This window comes from Panthera tigris, chromosome A1, assembly GCF_018350195.1.
Source record: "Panthera tigris isolate Pti1 chromosome A1, P.tigris_Pti1_mat1.1, whole genome shotgun sequence".
Taxonomy (NCBI): Eukaryota; Metazoa; Chordata; class Mammalia; order Carnivora; family Felidae; genus Panthera; species Panthera tigris.
Genome location: NC_056660.1, coordinates 146093344 through 146112774, shown reverse-complemented (window position 1 = coordinate 146112774; position 19431 = coordinate 146093344). Strand labels below are relative to the sequence as shown.

Here is a 19431-nt window from a genome sequence, read left to right as displayed (position 1 = left end):
TACCACACTTACTCATCTTCTTTTGGTGATAATGTGAGATAATAAAGAAACTTCATGATGAGATTAAGTGAGCTGAATGACATAGGCATTCTGACATGGAGTTAGGCTTCTAGGAAGTTAGACTTCAGAAGGAAGGTCATCTGTTTCTGGACTGTTTGATCACAGGCTGACTAAAACCATACACTGTGAAACCAGATAAGGGGAAGGGAGGACTGCTGTATAGTATAGCAAAAGTAGTTTCTTCAACAAATGGTGCTGGAACCATTGGCCATCAATATGCAAAAAGTGAATTAGACACAGACATTACAGCCCTTCACAAAATGGATCACAGACCTAATGTAACATGCAAAACTGTAATACTCTTAGTAGATAATATAGGAGAAAATCTAGATGACCTTTGGGATGGTGATGCCTTTTTAGATACAAAACCAAAGACATGATCTACGAAAAAAATAATTGCTAAGCTGGACTTCATTACAACTTAAAACACAGATTCTGTGAAAGACAAATGTCAAGAGAATGAGAAGACAAGCCACAGACTGGAAAAATATTTACAAAAGATACATCTGATAAAAGACTTTTATTCAGAATATACAAAGAACACTTAAACTCAATAATGGGAAATCAGGGGCACCTGGGTGGCTCAGTTGGTTAAGGGTACAACTTCGGCTCATGTCATGATCTCACGGTTTGCGAATTTGAGCCCCGCATTGGGCTCTATGCTGACAGCTCAGAGCCTGGAGCCTGCTTCAGATTCTGTGTCTCCTTCTCTCTCTGCCCTTCCCTTGCTCATGCTCTGTCCCTCTCTCAAAAATAAATGGACATTAAAAAAAAAAAATAACCTGACTTAAAGTGGACCAAATTCCTTAACAGACTCCTTACCACAGAAGATATACAGATGGCAAATAAGCATAATGATGAATGTACGTCACTATATATGTGTTCAAATCCATAGAATATACAACAACAGTAGTAAACCCTAATGTAAACAATGGACCTTTGGTGATAATTATGTGTTGATGTGGGTTCATCCTTGGTAAAAAAAAAAAAAAAAAATGTACCACTCTGGTAAGTGATGTTGATATTGGGAGAGCCTATGTATGTGTGGGCAAGAGGTATTTGGGAAACTCTGTACCTTTCTCTCAATTTCACTAGAAACTTAAAAGTACTCTAAAAAAATAAATCTGTTCAAAATATTTTGTTTGGTTTTTACAGAAGGATAATAGTGCATCACCATCTCTCCTTGCAGGAGAAATCACAGAGCAGAGCAGAACACTTCCCCATGTGTGACATCTAGTGGCTCTGCATCTGAATGACAACCTCTTAGAGAAGGAAAATCTGGCCAAGTCAATAGTGGCTGTGCCTGGGTTTCGCCAGTTCCTAAAAAAACACTAAAGCATCCTAATTTCCCAGAAGAGCTCAACAGTGTTCCAGTTTAATAGCCAAGTAGATTAAAATATAAGGCATTTGTCTGTCTGCTGACTATTTATTTGGATTTAGGAAAGCACAAAAGACAAAATGCACCAGATCTAAAAAATAATATAGATAGGGAAGAATTGAAAACCTAGTTCCCATCCTCAAGCTATTCCGTAGCACAAGATAAACGAGTAAGGAGCCAGCTACCCTCCGTAGCAGCAACTTACATAGTAGTGGGAGGCAATATGCAGAATGGATCTTCAGGCTGGATAGCTGGTGTCTTCACTGATGCTGGCTCCTTAGGAAAGAACTGGGAAATCAACCCGGACTTCAATTGTCTCTGTGACCACGTTGACTTGGCTAGTTGGTATCGTCTTTGTGTTTTACATATGTTATCTCATTAAATTTAGACCCCACAACAACTCTAGAAAGTAGGTACTTTGCTTCCTTATTTTGGTGACAATACAAAGTCTCAGAGAGACTACAACTGGCCCTAGTTACAGTTAGGAAGGAGCATTGTTGATATCCAATTCCATGTCTCTTTGGCTTCAGGAGTATGTTCTTCTATATCACATTCATCCAGATGGCAGTTTTCATAAACTAATATTCTTTGCTTTTCCACCAGTATTTTCCACTTTTCTTGTCCCCCCCCCCCCGCCCCACACGCATAACAAGTATTCTGGGTTTATTGACTCAGGGAAGGGACATGGCCAATGGCTGCAAAATATTTGGGTTTTGTATTCCATAAGTCTAAGTTAGGAAGTTGGAGGATTTGGGGCATAGAGAAAGAGTGTAGGAAGAGTGTCAATAATCAAGGTGGAGGGAACTGGATCTACTTCTTTTTCCACCACAGAGGTGGGATAAGTTTGCAAGAAAATAGGTGTGTTTTGGGAAGAGAGGCCCGCAGAGCCCTCATGACAAAGAAGAACTCAGTGTGCAATTGTCCTTAACACCGCAACTAGGTGTACATGCGTGTAAATTGCCTGTCTGGGAATCTCATCCCCTGTGGTAGGTTGGAAGCTGCTGGAGCCATCCGATCTCTAGAGGCCATGGGCACAGAAACAAGGCATCACCAGACAACTGGGTTGCACCGACATGCATACATCGTAGCTTAGACACAGCCCTGGGAGGTAGGGGAAGCTTAAATGGATTGGGCTTTACGTGCTTACCCCCTGGAAGTACTGAAGGACAAAATAAACCTCATGTTGAATTACACAAAAATAAAATTATATTTAATAGCCACATTGTATTAGCTTCCAAGGACTGCTGCAATGGATTACACGAAGTGGGTGGCTCAAAACAACAGAAATGTATTCTCTCAGTTCTGGAGGCTAGAAGCACAAAATGATGGTGGCAGCAGGGCTGTGCTCCCCCCTGAAAACTGTAGGGGAAACTCTCTTTTTGCTTCTTCCTAGCTTCTGGTGGTTGCCAGTATACAGGAGGAAAATAATTTTCCCTTTATCCTTCTAGGTTCTTTGCTAAGGTCCACCTATGATAGAAGACAGATTGATAGGAGAGAATCAAACAGAAGTCTAATAACACGTGTACATGGGAGATCCCCAGGAAAACTAACTTCCCCAAACGGTCCAAGTCACCACCTTAAATACCATCTTCAGAAAAAGACAAAAGATGATGCTGAGGGAGGGTAGTGATGGGATGTTACCAGGCAAAGCTCAACAAATGATGAGATCATGGCTGTGCAGGTTGAAGTCCTTGCTGCCTCCACTGGTCAGAGTTTCTAGAGATTTAGTCCTCTTCCTCTCCCTGGGAGAGAGGAAGACACCCTCAAATTGGAGATTTTCTTTATAAATGTAAATGTCTCTTACAAAAGGGTAACTTCTACTCAGTCTTCAAAGCATTCCTGTGCCTGCTACTTCTTAAACTTAATCGGCCTAAAATAATCCTTATGCCAAAGAGGTATATTTTGGGATGGTGTATTCTGCTCCCCTTCACCAACAATGCCTGAGGTCCTGCAACACTTCCGTCTCTGCCTCCATGTTCACACAGCCTTCTGCCCTGTGTGCATGTCCCTTTACGTCTTCTCTTCTTCTCATAAGGATACCAGTCATTGGATTTAGGGCCCACCCTAATCCAATATGACTTTATTTTGATTACATCTGAAAAGACCTGATTTTCATATTCACAGATTCTAAGAGTTAGGACTTGAATATATCTTTTTGGGGGGCACACTTCAGTACAGTGCACACCTGAATCTGTGGTCTGGGATTCATACCTGCTACACACATGAGTTTGGTATGAAATAGGTGTGTCAGGAAGGCTGGTCCTGGTCAAGTGTCGAGGTAACATAGGATCCTGAGCAAAGCAGTTAGCCTCTACTGGCCTTGATTTCTTCATCTCCATGGTGGAGACTCTTTCTAGTGCTGACCACTAACACAGTGTGGTTTAAGAGGTACCGCAAGACTCTATTGGTCTGAAAACACTACCCTGCCACCATATGACCCTTCCTTCCTGCCCTGCTTTTCTCACCATTAGAGTGACAAAGGTATTAAATGACAAATAAACAAATACATTGTCACTTGAGGACCTCTGCAAGGATAATCTAGATTCTGGAAAACCAACAATTCTATTGACAGCAGGATTCAGTTTTGAAATGCTGAAGCTACAGGGAGACCTGCTTGGTGGGGGGTCAAGCTACATGGTTGCCAAGGGAAACGAGGACATAATTCAAAGAAAACACTGGGCTTAGGGGCTGCATGATTTCTTTGTTATAAATGCAAATGCATTCTAAAAAGAAAGCAATGACAGAAGAGAGCCAAAAGCCAAGGAACGAAGGCCAGCCCAGGCTGCACTACTCATCGCCAGGAGAGCTAGAGAGCTGTTCAAGTGGGCTGGAATCCAGCCTGCACCAGGAGGCAGTGGCGACGTCTCACTCTGTTATGAGACAATCTCAGGGATTTGCACAGCCAAGCTGCAGACGTTTTCAGAGGCAGAGGCCTGGCTGAAATCTGGGCTGCTTTTCAATGCGTAAAAGCTCTGTAAGTAAAATAATAAGCAGCCCTGAGAAAGAATGAGGTGTCTGAGAGCTTTGAATTCTGGAACCAGAGATGCTGCCTGGATGCCACGTTTACTAGCTGTGTAACTTCAGGCAAGTTATTCTCTTCTCTAAACCTCAGATAAAATAAAGATTATTGTCCCACAACCTATCTAGACACATCGTTGTGCAATGATGTAGGTCAAGTGCTTCGCAGAAGCACAAGGGAAGTATCCCGTTAGTGTTACCTATTATGTTACAGATACAGAACCAAAGCTAAGGGATACTAAAAATTAAGTGGTGCTAAGGCCACAAGGCTAGACAAACACCTCTGAGGTGAGAATCCAGGGTTGCTGACACCTTAGTTCTTCCACAAAATAATACAGAAATTAAAAAGGAAAAGCCAGGCATACTTTATTTAATTTATTTAACAGTTATCATCATGTTTACACTGTGCCAAGTGCCATTCTAGGCACTTTATAAATACAAAATCACTTGAATCTCATAACAACCAATGAGGCAGGCACTATTATCAATTTATAAATGAGGAAAGTAAAGACAGAGAAGGTAACTGACTCGCCTAAGGTCACCCAGGGTCAGTGGGTACTGTGCCATGTCTTGGGGTTCTGAAGCAAATTGTACAAAAATAAAGAGTATCAGTACGTTTAGACCATCTCTCATTAACTAAAGCATACTATTCTTTTTAAGAAGTATTTTAACTTTCTAAGATATTTAGTAGACTAGATGGCAGGCATAAATCTAAAACTGCCAATCATATACGAATAAAATGAGCCTAAAATTTCAACCTGTGGAACACAAATTCATAGTCCAACCAGCAAGTAGCTGCTATGAGATGATAACTATCTTCCATGAGACAAGCCTTATAGAATTTACCTTATAATCCCTATCATTAGCTTCCAAATTTCTAAAGTCTCTCAGAAATTATTTAAACATTAATCACAAATGTTCTAAACATCTAAAACCGAGCATAGCAAACATAAATTAATCTGTATTCGATGGCTTTGGCCTTGCCTATGACCTTAGGTACCTGTCCTCTGCTGTGATTTCAAAGTTCACAGCTCCTATACTCTCAAATACCCTAACAAAAAAGACTCTGATGGGAACTGTGTACTTGACCCAGAGCAGAGAAAGTAAAGTCCTCAGCCAGCAACGAGATGAACTCTCACAAACTTGAAAAACTAAGGAAAAGATGAGCTACTGAAACCTGGTGTGTTGAAATGTGAGGGAAGAATCCAGGTTATTCCCAAGTGTCTGGCAAGGGTAACAGGCAGGGCAGGGAGGGTGTGGAGGATGATGATGTCCTTTACTGAGTAAAGAACTCGGGAAGAGGGGGAGGTCAGCATACAGCACAAAAGTAGTTCAGCTTTGGCACACTAAATTTGGAAATCCTTGTGAGTCATCCGAGTCGAGATCTCTGGTAGGCTATTAGATCCAAGTTGTGAAGCTTAGAAAAGGGCCCTGGTCTGGGAATATAAATCTGACAGTTTCCACCATAGTGTGGCAGTCATCAGATTTGAATGAGATCATCTACAAAGGGCTGTGGAGGCAGACGCAAAGAGCACCTATCAGAGAGCCTGTGAGGGGCCCCAACATTAAATGTTGGATAAAGGAGAGTTAAGTCTACAAAGAAGACTGAGGAAAAATGGTCACAGAGGTAGAAGGAATTCCAAGAGTGTGTGACATGAAAGCCAAAGACAGAAAGAGGTCAACTGTGTCAAATGCTACTAAGAGAGAGAGTAGAATAAGGCCTGAGAAGAATGCCCTGGAGCAGCACCATGGAAGTTAGTGGTGACCCCAGCAAGAGCAGTTTCACAGGAGGAGTGGGATGGAAATTACCTTCCAGTGAGTTGAAGAGTAAAGGGGAGCTAGTTCCAGCCATGGAGGAGCATCTTGTATTGGATTCATGCTATGACTGGAACTGCAGTAAGAACTGGATAAGACATGCAAAACAAATCCATGAGCCAGCCAGCAATACAGGTGCTATAAGCCTTCAGAGGAGAAAGCACAGAAAGTGAGCCCCCATGTCCTCTGGCTTTTTCTCTAAGATGTTTTTCCACATTCAAGCATGAGGAAATAAGGCCCACATAGCAAGTGGCTGTCTTGCAGGGGTGAGGCACTCCAGAAGCAAATTTGTGGATAGTGAAAGAAATTCAGAAAAGGAGCCCAGAAACCCATGTACATATTCCCCACAAGCTGTTGGACAGTGTCTAAGCTGTGCATGAGTCGAGTGAGATTCTGCCAAACCAGATGAAAATAGCAGCTGGAGATCTAAAAATCTGATCACAGATTTCAGCAGCATGCCGTACTGAGAAAACAGAAGTTAGAATTTAAGCCTTACCAAAGAGGAGATGTATCAGTAAACACTGTAAAATTTTAGTCAAGACTTCAGAAGGGGAATGCCTTAGTAGCAAGAGAAACCAACCAGAAATAAGGTCAAACAAGGTAAAAATTTAACAGTCTGGCCTTAAGAAAGCCTAAAATCACACCTCAGCAGGGTCTGTCTGCCTGCCAAAAACAGACAAACAAACAAACAAACAAAAAACTAGCTCTTTTTGAAAGAAATCACAGAGCCTCTACAGTTCTTTTTTTAACCCACAATATCCAAATTTATGAAGCATGATAATACATAGGACACACGAAGTTTGCTAACAACCAAGGGGAAAAAGAGATCCACAGATGATCCACATATTAGAAGAAGAAGTTGGTTGAATAGCAGAAAATATTGAGAATTAAGCAAAAAATAAAAGGAATAAATAAAAAATCAAAAGGACATTTTAGAATGGAAAAACACAATACTTGAAATTAAGAAATCATCGGGTAGGTTTTACAGCAGACTGAACACAATATAAGCCAGGGCTGAGGAATGGAAGACAGGTAATAAAAATAGGCAAAACAGAGGCATAAAAACCAAATAGAGGAAACAAAACAGAAAGTAAGAGACATGTAAGGCATAATCAAAAGGTGTAAATCTGTGTAACTGGAGTACTGGGAGGACAGGACTGAGGGAAGGGGACAGAGGCAATATTTAGAGAGAATAGTGAATCCAACAACATTTTCTCCCTTATTTCTGAAGTCATCATTGTATCCTGAAGTGACAATTTTTGCTGAAAGTCTGATAACTGGTAAACATTCTCTTGTATTTTTGAATGCCTGCTGTCTTAGTCAGCTTGGGCTGCTATAAAAAAATATCATGATTGAGTGGCTTACACAACACACATTTATTTCTCACAGTTGTGGAGGCTAGAAAATCCAAAATGGTGCCTGCAAATTCAGTTCCCACTAATGATCCTTTTCCTGGCTTGTAGATGTCTGTCTTCTTGCTGTGTCCTCCTATGGTAGAGAGAAAAAGAGAAAGCTCTGGTCTCTCTTTCTCTTCTCATAAGGACACTAATCCCATCATGGGGCCCCACCACCATGACCTCATCTAAACCTAATTACCTCCAAAAGGCCCCCACTTTCATAAACCATTGCATTGAGAGTTAGGACTTCAACATATGAATTTGAGCAGGGGGTAGGAGGAGGGCACAAACATTCAGCCCATAACACCTGCTATGTGCATAGTGCAAAGAGAAGAATTGAGCTTGAAGGACAGGTCTGTCCGATACCAGAGTTTTATGATTGCTCTTTGCGGGCACTGTGCTGCACCTCTCCTCACCCACTGGTCCCTACTCCAAAGCTAATATACCCTCTATATTCTATCGTAAAAGTAAGCAAACTACAGCCTGTGGCCCAAATTTAGCCTGCTACTCAGTTTTGTAAATAAATTTTTACTGGAACCAAGCTGTGTATCTTTGTTTACACTGTTATCTATTGCTGCTTTCACACCCCCATGGCAGTGCTGAGTATTTGCAACAGACACCATATATCAGAGAGGCTAAAAGTATTTACTCTCTGCCCCTTTACAGAAAAAAGAAAAACGCTTGTTGACTCATGTCCTAGCTCATGGTAAAAAGGAATTTGACTATGGTAATTTACAAAGCTATTACTGCTATTAATTTCTTTATTAACTGGCTAAGTACCATAAACTTATCACTCCTTAATATAAAGTAAGTGATGATGTTGATGCTCTGGGAGACAAGGTAGAGGTCAGTGCTCGGGATGGGAAGAAGTACAGCTTCAGCCATAATGACCAAAGTAGATAATTAATTTTAGACATATAGAGCAAAAAATGTCTCCTCTTTTAAGAATGGGGAGGTGATTCGAGTGACGCAGTGGATCCCCATATCTCTCAGAGTAAAACCCAAAAATCTAGCTCTGTATTACCTATGATCTTTTTCCCAATACCCTACCCCCATCCCCATCCCCAACCCCACCCCTGGCTTGTTCATTCTACTCTGTGCATGCTAGCCTTCTTGCTGTTACCCACTGTCTTTCAAGGAATCTCCCATCTTAGAGCCTTTGCACTGACCACTCCCTCAGCTTGGAACACTATTTCTTCTGATATCATTTAGCTAAGTACCTCATCTCCTTCAAGTTTTTAATCAAAACATACTTTTTGTATGAGATATACCCAGACATCATTGACACCGCAGCCAGCTTGCCTGCCCCTACTTCACTTTCTATTATTTTCTCCAAAGTTATCACTTTCTCTACTTGGTAATATACTCAGCTATTATGTTTATGTTTATTGTGTGTTTGTCCTCTAATAGGACTTAAGCTCTATCAGGGCAGGAATTGTAGGCATTTTTGTTTTTGTCTACTGATGTTCCCAAAATACCTAGGACAGTGACTGAAACATAGTTTGTGCCTATCATATATATATATATATATATATATATATATATTGAATGAATGAATGTACATTCACATTTTGTTCCACTGTCCCAGAAAAACTTTTAGGTCAATTTAGAACTACCATTTTGGGATTTGTCCCTGTAATTTTGATTGAGAAAATCATTTTTTTCCTTTTGTTCCTTGTCATAATTCTCCTATTGTATCCTACCCAATAATAGCAAGTGTCTCCTAGAGATTTCTGATGAACGAGATTTTCACAAGTCAGGTCTTCTAGGCAACTTAATAACCAAAATACTTTAATGAAGCCTTTAATCCAAGTTAGCACCTAAAAGCTAGACACTGATGTCAGGCCACTATGGTTAACCTAGTAGTATGGAACAGGAAATTTCAATATTCTTTTACATCTAAAATTCAAACTACATGATAAAAAACTCACTAGTTGATATTCTCCATTTGTATTAGAACTAATTGTTCAGTGTAAATTAGTGTTTCCCCTCCTTCCAGGGGATCATTATATGTAGGGTATATACAACTTCTTGGAGCCAGACTAGGTCTCCATACAGCAACTGGCATCACACATCAGAACAATTACCAACAGAAGGTCTTTATCAAAGTTCTTTATGTATTTCCTTTTGATTACACAAAGAACTAAATATCAAACAGTTTTCAGTGCTGTAATAAAATTACCCATTTTCAGCCTTTTAACTGATGGAGAAAACTAGTTTCGTTCTGAATGAAAATAGAAAGTATAAGTGTTAGTGGTTGAATTCATGTCTAATTATCCACTTCTTAGTTTGTAGAAAGGCAATTCCAGGATATTTAAGTTGAAATATTTTGCCTCGAAATCAATGCAATAGAAGCATGATTTTCTATAGAAATATTTTTTTTTGTTTTGAACCATATTTCAAATTCCAAGTATAGATCTATTGAATAAGTCTATTTAATTTTAGCATTTAAATATTTTTCCAGGGTGGGAGGTGGGGGCATGCTTCTTACAACAAAAACTTTGTGTTGACTCTCAAAACAATTAAATTCTTGAAGGTATTACCTCAGTGTGTTCCCTTTTCTAGCACTGTGTTTAGAAACAGTCTATCTGGTTTAGGGAAAAATCAGCAAGAATTGTTCAAAGCACCACATAGGGTCCAGTCACATGTTGGATTGTGGGTCTGCAGCATCTAATCTTGGATCTACCATGGTTCTTCAACACACAAGATCTGAAATAACAGAGATGAGTCCTAGGAAAAGAGCAAGGAAATGCTAAATAGACCCTTCTAAGTTTGTATTCATACATCTCCCAGTGACATGCATGGTATCCCAAGATAGTAGTGTATTGACTTAAGTATCAAGGACCTGGGATACAATCGAAAGGAAACACAATACTATACATGAATTGCTTTTATTGAGATACTCTCCATTTGTTAAAGTCCATACAAAGTACATCCATTTGGAGTCATGAAAATCATATATGTGGAAGTGTTTAGTTTCCACCAAGACAGAGAAATGGGAATCAGATTTATTCTTTGTTTTTAAACAACAATAACAGCAACAATGACAAAACAAATAAAACGTATAAAACAATGGTTTTCAGATACTGAATGACAGGCAGTACCAGACAAGAATCCCTGAGAGAGAAGAAACAAATGAGACAGCTAAAAACATGCCTTCCCATCTGCGCAGCTGAAAAGTGGAAATAATTCACAACCTCCAGGAAAATATCTTCAATCATTCTTCTTTCATTTTTCAGAATATGTAAAAGAATCCATTTATTTAACAAATAGGTATTGAGTCCCTAGTATATAATAGTTATAGGCTCTCACAACTAGTAAAGAAGACATGTAAACAATGAAATAATTAATGTAACTTCAGCTGAGAAAGAGTCTAAAGTAAAAAATAAAACAGTAAATGATTCACAGGGATGGAGGACAAAGTATCTCGCTGTTTATTTGTTTAATTAAAAAAGGTTTTATTTTAGAGAGAGAGAGACAGTGGGGGAGGGGCAGAGGGAAAGAGAGAAAGAGAGAGAGAATCTTAAGCAGGCACCATGCTCAATGCAGAGCCTGGCTTGGGGCTCCATCCCACAACCTTGGCTGGGGTCATGACCTAAGCGGAAATCAAGAGTCAGATGCTCAACTGACTGAGCCCTCCATGTGCCCCAGTATGTGCCTGTTTAGATGCAACAATCCTGAAAGTCATTTTTAAGAGGTTATTTGAGCAGAGAGGTGAAAAGTGAGGAGTGGAGAGCTAGAGAATGCACCCGCTGGAGATGGAAAACGTGACACTGAAAGTCTAGGAGATGAAAATAAGATTGAGACAGAAAAACATAGTGAGTGAAGGGAACCTGGTAGAAAATGAGTGCAGAAGGGTAGGCAAAAGCCAGGTCATGGAGGGCCTTAAGGCCCATGGAAAAAAGCCTGGTATTTTATTCTAAGTGGATTTACTTTAAATCTAGGAATGTTTTGAGCAGATGAGTGGTATGATTAAATTTCAATAAAAAACAATTCTCCCTGATTTCTGTGTGGAGTATGGATTATACTGGCTTGTGAATACAAAGAGCCAAAATAGAAAGCAGTTTTTTAGGAATAGGGCAAGAAATGGTGGTGGACCAGAGTAGACGCTGCACATGTGGTGAGAAGAAATTGAATTCAGAATATATGTTGAAATTTATATTAAAATATATGCTACATGGCAAATACTGTTCTAAGTACTTTCATGTAATGGCTCATTTGATAACCCAACAACTATATGAAGTGGGCACTAAAAATATGCCCATTTTACAGATGAGGAAACTAAGGCACAGAGTAGTTAAGTAACTTGTCAAATATGACAAGCCAAATAAAAGGCGAAGCCTGGATGTGACCTCCAATCTCTTTACGATTACATGACACTGTAGAACCTACAGGAACTGTCAATCTCTCACTTCAAACACATTGGCTTTCTTTTGGTTTCTCAAAGATGTCGTGGGTTTTTTTTTTTTTCTTTTGTTTGTAATTCCCTTGGGTCCTTCATATGGGTTTGTTTGCTTTCCCTGAAATGCACCCCCTCCAGACTGTATGGGGTCTGCTTTACTTGTTCCTTCTCATCCTTTACACCTTCACTCAGCTCTAATGTCACTATAGTACTGTTTCCGCCCTCATAATCCTTTACTACCATTTATAGCTTAAATGTATTTGTGTTATTTAGCCAGTGTCTTTCTCCAGCAACCGTATGACAGGCTCCATGATAGCATGGATGTTTGTTTCATTACAGTATTTTTCAGCACCGAACACAGGGTCTGATACACAGCAGTCCCTCAGTAAGCAATGAACAAGAAAGCAAGAAAGAAAGTGGAAATCTAGCTTTTTGAACAGATAAGTAACAAGGAATAGGGAGAAAGAGTATATTAAGAAACAGTTCTGGGGGCACCTGGGTGGCTCAGTTAAGTATCTGACTCTTGATTTCTGCTCGGGCCATGATCTCACGGTTTGTGAGTGTGAGCCCCATGTCAGGCTCCAGGCTGATACTGTGGATCCTGCTTGGGATTTTGTCTCTCTTCCTCTCTTTCTAACTCTCCCCTGTTCATTCTCTCTCTCTCTCTCTCTCTCTCTCTCTCTCATAAATAAATTAATTAATTAAAAAAAAAGAAAGAAACAGTTCTGTAAAACAGGCCACACATTGCTCAAATATTCAATAAACGAATAATAGGCTAAAAGTAAAAAATAAATCAAAGAAGGAGGGCAAGAAGTGTTGAACAAGAGAGTTATAATTTTAAAGAGATGTTTAGGGAAGTCTTCACTGAAAAGGTAACATTTTTTTTAATTTTTTTTTAACGTTTATTTATTTTTGAGACAGAGAGAGACAGAGCATGAACGCGGGAGGGCAGAGAGAGAAGGAGACACAGAATCGGAAGCAGGTTCCGGGCTCTGAGCCATCAGCCCAGAGCCCGACGCGGGGCTCGAACTCGAGGACTGCGAGATCGTGACCTGAGCTGAAGTCGGACGCCTAACCGACTGAGCCACCCAGGCGCCCCAGAAAAGGTAACATTTTAATAAAGATCGGAAAGAAGTGAGGGAACAAGGCAAGCAGGTATCTGGAGCCAGAGTGATCCAGGCAGACAAAAAAGCAAGTGGAAAGCATTTAGGTGGGAGTGAGTGTTAAGTATGCTTTAAGGAACAGCAAGGAGACCCCTATGGCTGGAGCAGATTGAGCATGAGGCGGAGCAGTAGAAAAAACAATTAGAGAGGTACTATGGAGCCAGGTGTACAAAGACCCCACACAATTTTGGGCCATTCGTGGCTTCCACTCTGAGAGAGACAGGGAGCCACTGGAGAATATTCAATAGTGGAATGACATGTTCTGGCTTAGGTTTTAACAGGGTCCCTCTAGCTGCTCTCATAAGAGTAAACCAAAGTGGAGCCAGGATGGACCTGTGAGTCTAGATAATAGGCTATTTCTTCATCCAGGTAAAAGATAACAGTGGCTTGGATCAGAGTGGTAGCAATGGATGTATTAAGATAGGAAAGACAATAGAGGGAGGAGGGAGGAGGGAAGAGCAGGAGTTTGTATTGGGACATGTTAAGTGTGAAATGCTTACTAACATTCAAGCGAAGATGTAGGGTAGGCGATTGGCTATGTGAGTTCAGAGTTCAAGGAAGACATCCAGGCTGTGTCATAAACATACATATGACATTTACAGTCACAAGAGACTGGATGAAATCAACAAGAGAGAGTATATAAACAGAAAAGATGTGGATGAACTAACAAGGAAGGGAGATGCCCAAAGAGTAAAACAAAAACAGGAGAATGTGATTCCTGGAAGCCAAATGCAAGACTGTTTACAGGGGAAGTTTAATTGAATGATCAACTAGGTCAAATGCTACCGACATAAAACATGGCCGTTGTGCCCTCCTTGGCTAGGGTTCCTTTGGACAACCTTGTCTTTCTCAATTTCTTGTTTGTTTTAAAATACTAGACTACAAAGATTATTTATCTATCATCTATCTATCTATCTATCTATTGATTTAGGATAGCCAACAAGAAGTATCAAAGATCAGAAAGATATATTGTTTCTACCCATATTAATAGCTACAAATCTTTACAACTATGGTAAGTTTGTTTTCATTACAACTGTAATTAGCCTTATAGATTGCTGCTCTTGTAGGAAACTAAATACTAGAGGTTAGGGTTCTAAAGCCCCCATAAAGATGTTAATGGTCCAGAATTGGTTTTTGCTACCAATCCCCCAATGCAGAGAGATGTCAGAGGAAGTTAGAGCTCTAATTTTCACAGCACAATGGCATATTTGTACTGGAGAAGCGCACACTACAGAATTCTGGAGTCTTTTCTATAACTCACAGATCTAAGTTTAGCACTAGCGATTACTTGGACTACACTTTTAGAAATCTACACATTTTTGTGCTCCTGTATAAGATGCATCATTAACAGTGATGCTACTGTAGGATCCAAGTTGTCAGATGGACAATTTCAGAAGCAAAAAAACCCAGGAAGGATATTATATAGATACAGCTATAGATATAGATAGATAAGTTTATGTATATACTATATATTATTTGTAGTTACATATTTGTAGTTATATATATATATAGTATACATATTTACTATATATATTTGTAGTTACAGTGTGTACATGTATAAACAATTGGTGATATGTATTCTAATTAGACATTTTTCCATTTAGAAAACAAGTGAGTGATCAAATTTTATAAGATAATTTTCCATCTTAAACTAAAATCTGCTTTCATATTCTTTTAAAAGAGTCACTGTTTCCACTGAGGTTTGTGTTGGCAACATCAGAGTGTTAATTCAGCAAAGAAGATTAAATATTAATACACGCATAGGATAGATCACTTTCATTATTTCTTGGATTCAGAGCTTTGTTCTGCTTTTCATTCTGATTAAATGAGGTGAGTGCAGATAAAATAAAATTAAACATAATTTTAAATAAAGTTAATTTAAAATAAATGAAAATAGACATATTATCGTGCCATAATTAATACCAAATGACAAAAAATAATTTTTTCAGGCTAACTTGAAATGAGCTTTTTTGGACCCATGTTAATTATCTGTAGTCTCAATTTTATTTTTAACCACTAACTGCTGGGGCTGACTTCAACTGGCTTCATTTGTGTTTTAAATAATTAGTATTTAATAATGTATTATGCATTACAGTGACATTCATAGAGAACCCACGTTTCAATTACCTGTCACTTCAAATTACAGGCTCCCAGTAATTAGCTTCTGCCACATAACCCATAATGAAACAGACTCAAGTTAATAGAAAGTGGGAGCAAAAATATATAGCCACTTTGGCATGAGTAGATTTCAAAACTAACCAATTTGTGTACCTTTTAATATATTTCTCTGCAGAAATTAACAAGTTGTCTGGCTAACCTGAGTCTCCTTCACTTGTAATAAAAGAGATAATAATGAAGACGGTAGCTGCCTCATAGGGATTATTTATTCACCTATCTAGATAAAGGTATAGTTTAGTTGTCAGGATTTCATCAGGTCTAGTACATCATATTATATTTCAAATAACATCTGAAGTCCTCATGTGACCTATGAGGCCTTTTATCGATGGTTCTCAAGCCTTACTGAGCAATAGGATCGGCCAGGAGGGTTTAGATCAGATTCTGTAAGAACAGAGTATGGGGAGGTGGGAAGGCTAGACAGCGGGGAGGTGCCTAGCCTGAGTATGCTTTATAAGTGTGCCAGGTTTGGGCAGGTTTGAGAACCACTGTCCTCCATGATCGTGTCCCGAGCTACATTGCCTGCAAACTTATTAGAAAGAAACGCAAATTATCAGAACTGCACTAGACCTACTGGATCAGAAGCTAAGAGCGGGGCACAAATAATCTGTGTTTTAATAGACACTCCAGAAGATCATGATATGCATGAAACGATGAGAACCAGCACTCCAAGATCTTGCTATTCAAAGTGTGCTTTACCTTCCAGCAACATCAGCACCACCTGGGAGCTTGTGAGACATGCAGAATCTCAGACCTATCCCAGACATCCCAAAGCAGAATCTGCATTTTAACTAAACCCCCAGGTGATCAGTAGGCGCATTAAAGATCCAGAAGCACTACTTTCTCTAAGACAATGGTTCTCGATGTTGGCTGCAAACTGGAAGCGTTTTGAGGAGCTGTAAAAATGACACATGCCTGGGAGGCCGAGCAGGGAGCTCCTGGTTCTCCTTTTTCAAGAGAGAGTTCTAGTTTTGTCATTTTGGAACAAGCTCTCATTGTAAGAAGGGTTCTATTACAGCTAAATGCTTTGGGCCTCATCTATCCCCTTTTCACTAGGACAGCCTCAAAGTGAATTACAATGGCTGAAATAGCTAAAGTAGTCCAACGCTTGACTCTGTCTATACTCGAAGGGCCTCACAGTATCCCCAGCTCCTAAAGCAGCTTCTGTTGTTGTTGTTGTTGTTGTTGTTTGGTAGGGGGGTGGTGTCTGGACATTCCCAGTAATGCCATGGTGTATTTCCTGAAGCCCACACTGTGTCAGAGGCACTTAATTTGCCCCACCCTTCTCCACCTACCTATAGGTCACATTCTGTCCCTTTTAGCCTAAAGCAACAGCACTGCATAAACCTTGGTTTCAGAGTCTCTCATAAAAATAGTTCCTTCAGCTTCAGTGGTAGACTTAGATGGGTAGGTCTCTGCCTTCTCACTGCCTCACCAGGAACAAAAAGGAAAAATACCTTTCCCTTTAGTTTTCAGTGAAATGAAAATTCTTGATTTCCAAGAATTATCCCTTCCTGGGGCATCAGACACCATCAGATCCTAAACATAAGTTTAGGTCCTGGTAGGAGCCAGCTATGTTATGGGAGCAAACTGAACCTCATAGGAACCGAGACTCAAGAAGCCCCTTACATAATGGATGGAGATGTTGGGGGCCAAGATCTACATGTGCTGATTTCACCCACGTCTGCTTTCTACCACTATTGCCTGTGGTCTGACAACCCCCCAATGCACCCTCTGCAGAATTAACTTAGGATCTTTCGGTGGTATTCCGGCTACACAGGGGATTTTCTCACACGCTTGGATCATAAGTACATGCTTTCCAACTCCCAAGCAAGGAACCGGCAGACATAAGTACAGAAAGTTGGGCCAAAACGTTATTTGGAACCGTGTCAGTACTTTGTAAATCTACTTGCAAGATGGCAGAAGACATGACTTTAAAAGAAACCTTTGAGGCAGTGTTTTCAAGAAGGTCCTTATTTACCACAAAATTATTACAAACTACTTGTTGCTTGAATACAAATCTTCCTTCCTCCCCTCAAATATTTGATTTCATTCTGGACTCACAGGCTATTTCTAGTTCCCAGCAAAATTTTGTTTTGTTCCAAAATATCTTTAATCCTGAAGGAGACAATATATATTTTTACTATGTCAGTATAGGTGTAGGATGTTCTGAAATCATTTCTGGGAAGTTGAAAACTTCCAAACTTTTCAGGAGCAACTACTGAAAACCAGAAGTACCTTGTTCTGTTGTTGTAATAAAGTCTGAAATGAATTGAAGAACTGAAATAGAATAGTTCCTGGGGTATAGTTCCTGCTCAAAAAATATTTATTGAATGCATGAAAAAAAATAGTGCATAAATGAATCAATTTGTGCTTTTACATTTATAGTCTAAACCTAAAGAAATTTCTAAAGGTTGTGAAAACTTGGAGCACATCATTTTCATAATTATTTTTGCTAAATTTTCTTTGAAAGAAAGAAGTTGGATTTTTTTTAATCTCTGTTTTTACTTAAAAAATTCACATATTCACATACTTACACCAACATTCTCAGGCTGCATGGTAAAAGTATAACAGTAATTCACTACTGTGATGTGGGCTGTATTTGCAAATTTCCTGCAATACTTTCTTGAGATCTTGGATCAAATTAAATGGCTGTATAGAGATTTGCCCAGATCTTCCTGGAAAGCAACTTCTGGTTCTGTTCTAATGGCAAATCTTTACCTCGGTTAAATAGGCAAGAGTTAAAGTCACAATGTACTGACAACCAGCATAAAATAACACTAATATTCACTCTGACAACGTAGGCATATATAAACATAAATTGCACCTGTATCTTTCTAAGCATTCACTTGTGTGATATTCTAGAAATCCCAGTAGTTCGTATAATTCTCACCTCCTAAACCATTCAACTACTACCTTAGGTGGCAGACAACTGTGGATGGCATATTTCTGGAGCAGAATATTGGGAGACAGAGACAAACAACTTCACATTTTTCTTTCTTTCTCTTTCTTTCTTTCTTTCTTTCTTCTTTCTTTTCTTTTCTTTTTTTCTTTTCTTTAAAATTTTTTTTTTTTTGTCCTCAGCTTCTGAAGCTGCTGGTTAATAGAACTGCTCAGTGAATAAAACTTAAGTCTTTGATGGCACCTGTGGCAAGGAGGTAAGGGGCTTCTGTCTTAGTTTCAGTATGGTGTTACTAACATCATCCTACTGACCTTAATTTCAACAGGCTCCCCCTCTACCTAAGGAGTAAAAACCAAGTGTATTAATGAGCTCCAGAGTCAGACTTTCTGGGTGTACATCCTAGCTCATGCGCTAAGTGACTTGGGGCTGTCACTGTAACCTCCCTGTGCCTCTGTTTCTCCATCAGTAAGTAGGAATGACAGTAAAATTGATGTGAATATTGAGGGAGGTGGTTAGTCATTCATTTAACAAATATTTATTGAGTGCCCGCTGCATGCCAGACACTATTGCAGGTGTTTGAAACATAGTGATGATCAAGACAGAAAAGAAAGCCCCTGCCCTCATGTTCTTGTGAGAAGAAACAGATGGAAATACACTTAGGAGAGTGAGTGGCACCCAATAAATAGTACCTTCTGCAGTTAGTTATTGAACACTCTTTGGGGCCATGTGCATTAAAAATAGTAACCTCAAGCAAATATTCTCTTGAACACTTTCTTTGTTATTTATGTTTTTCTGTATTTTTCCAACACATTTACAATGAGCACTGATTACATAGGTAGTAAATTAACAACAAAAGAGCAAAGACATATTTTAACAAATACCTCATGGTGTCTGCTGGAGAGAGTTAGGATTCTGGTAATGATTCCATGCATGTTCATTGCCCAGGCTCTTTGCAGCCCAGATGTAATTTCCAGCCCATTCCTTCTGTTACTTCAGCATCTGTCATCCTTTGGTCTAGTCTCTATCCTGAATCTCCTCCTTTGCAGATGGATAGGACTGTTATTTTTGTGTTTTCAAACCTGCGTTTAATTAAAAAAAAAAAAAAATCACTCCAAATTTTT

At 39.4% G+C, this 19431-nt stretch overlaps 1 protein-coding gene across 1 annotated transcript in view; it reads right to left on the bottom strand.

The window, feature by feature from the left end:
- Nucleotides 1-16581: 16581 nt before the first annotated feature.
- The window catches only part of VCAN (versican), a 121227-nt gene continuing 118377 nt past the window's right edge, over nt 16582-19431 (bottom strand). Inside the window, exon 15 of the mRNA XM_042989570.1 lies at nt 16582-19389. Within this exon, the coding sequence (XP_042845504.1) occupies nt 19370-19389 (20 nt within the window). The 3' untranslated portion in view covers nt 16582-19369. The remainder of the gene's footprint in view (nt 19390-19431) is intronic.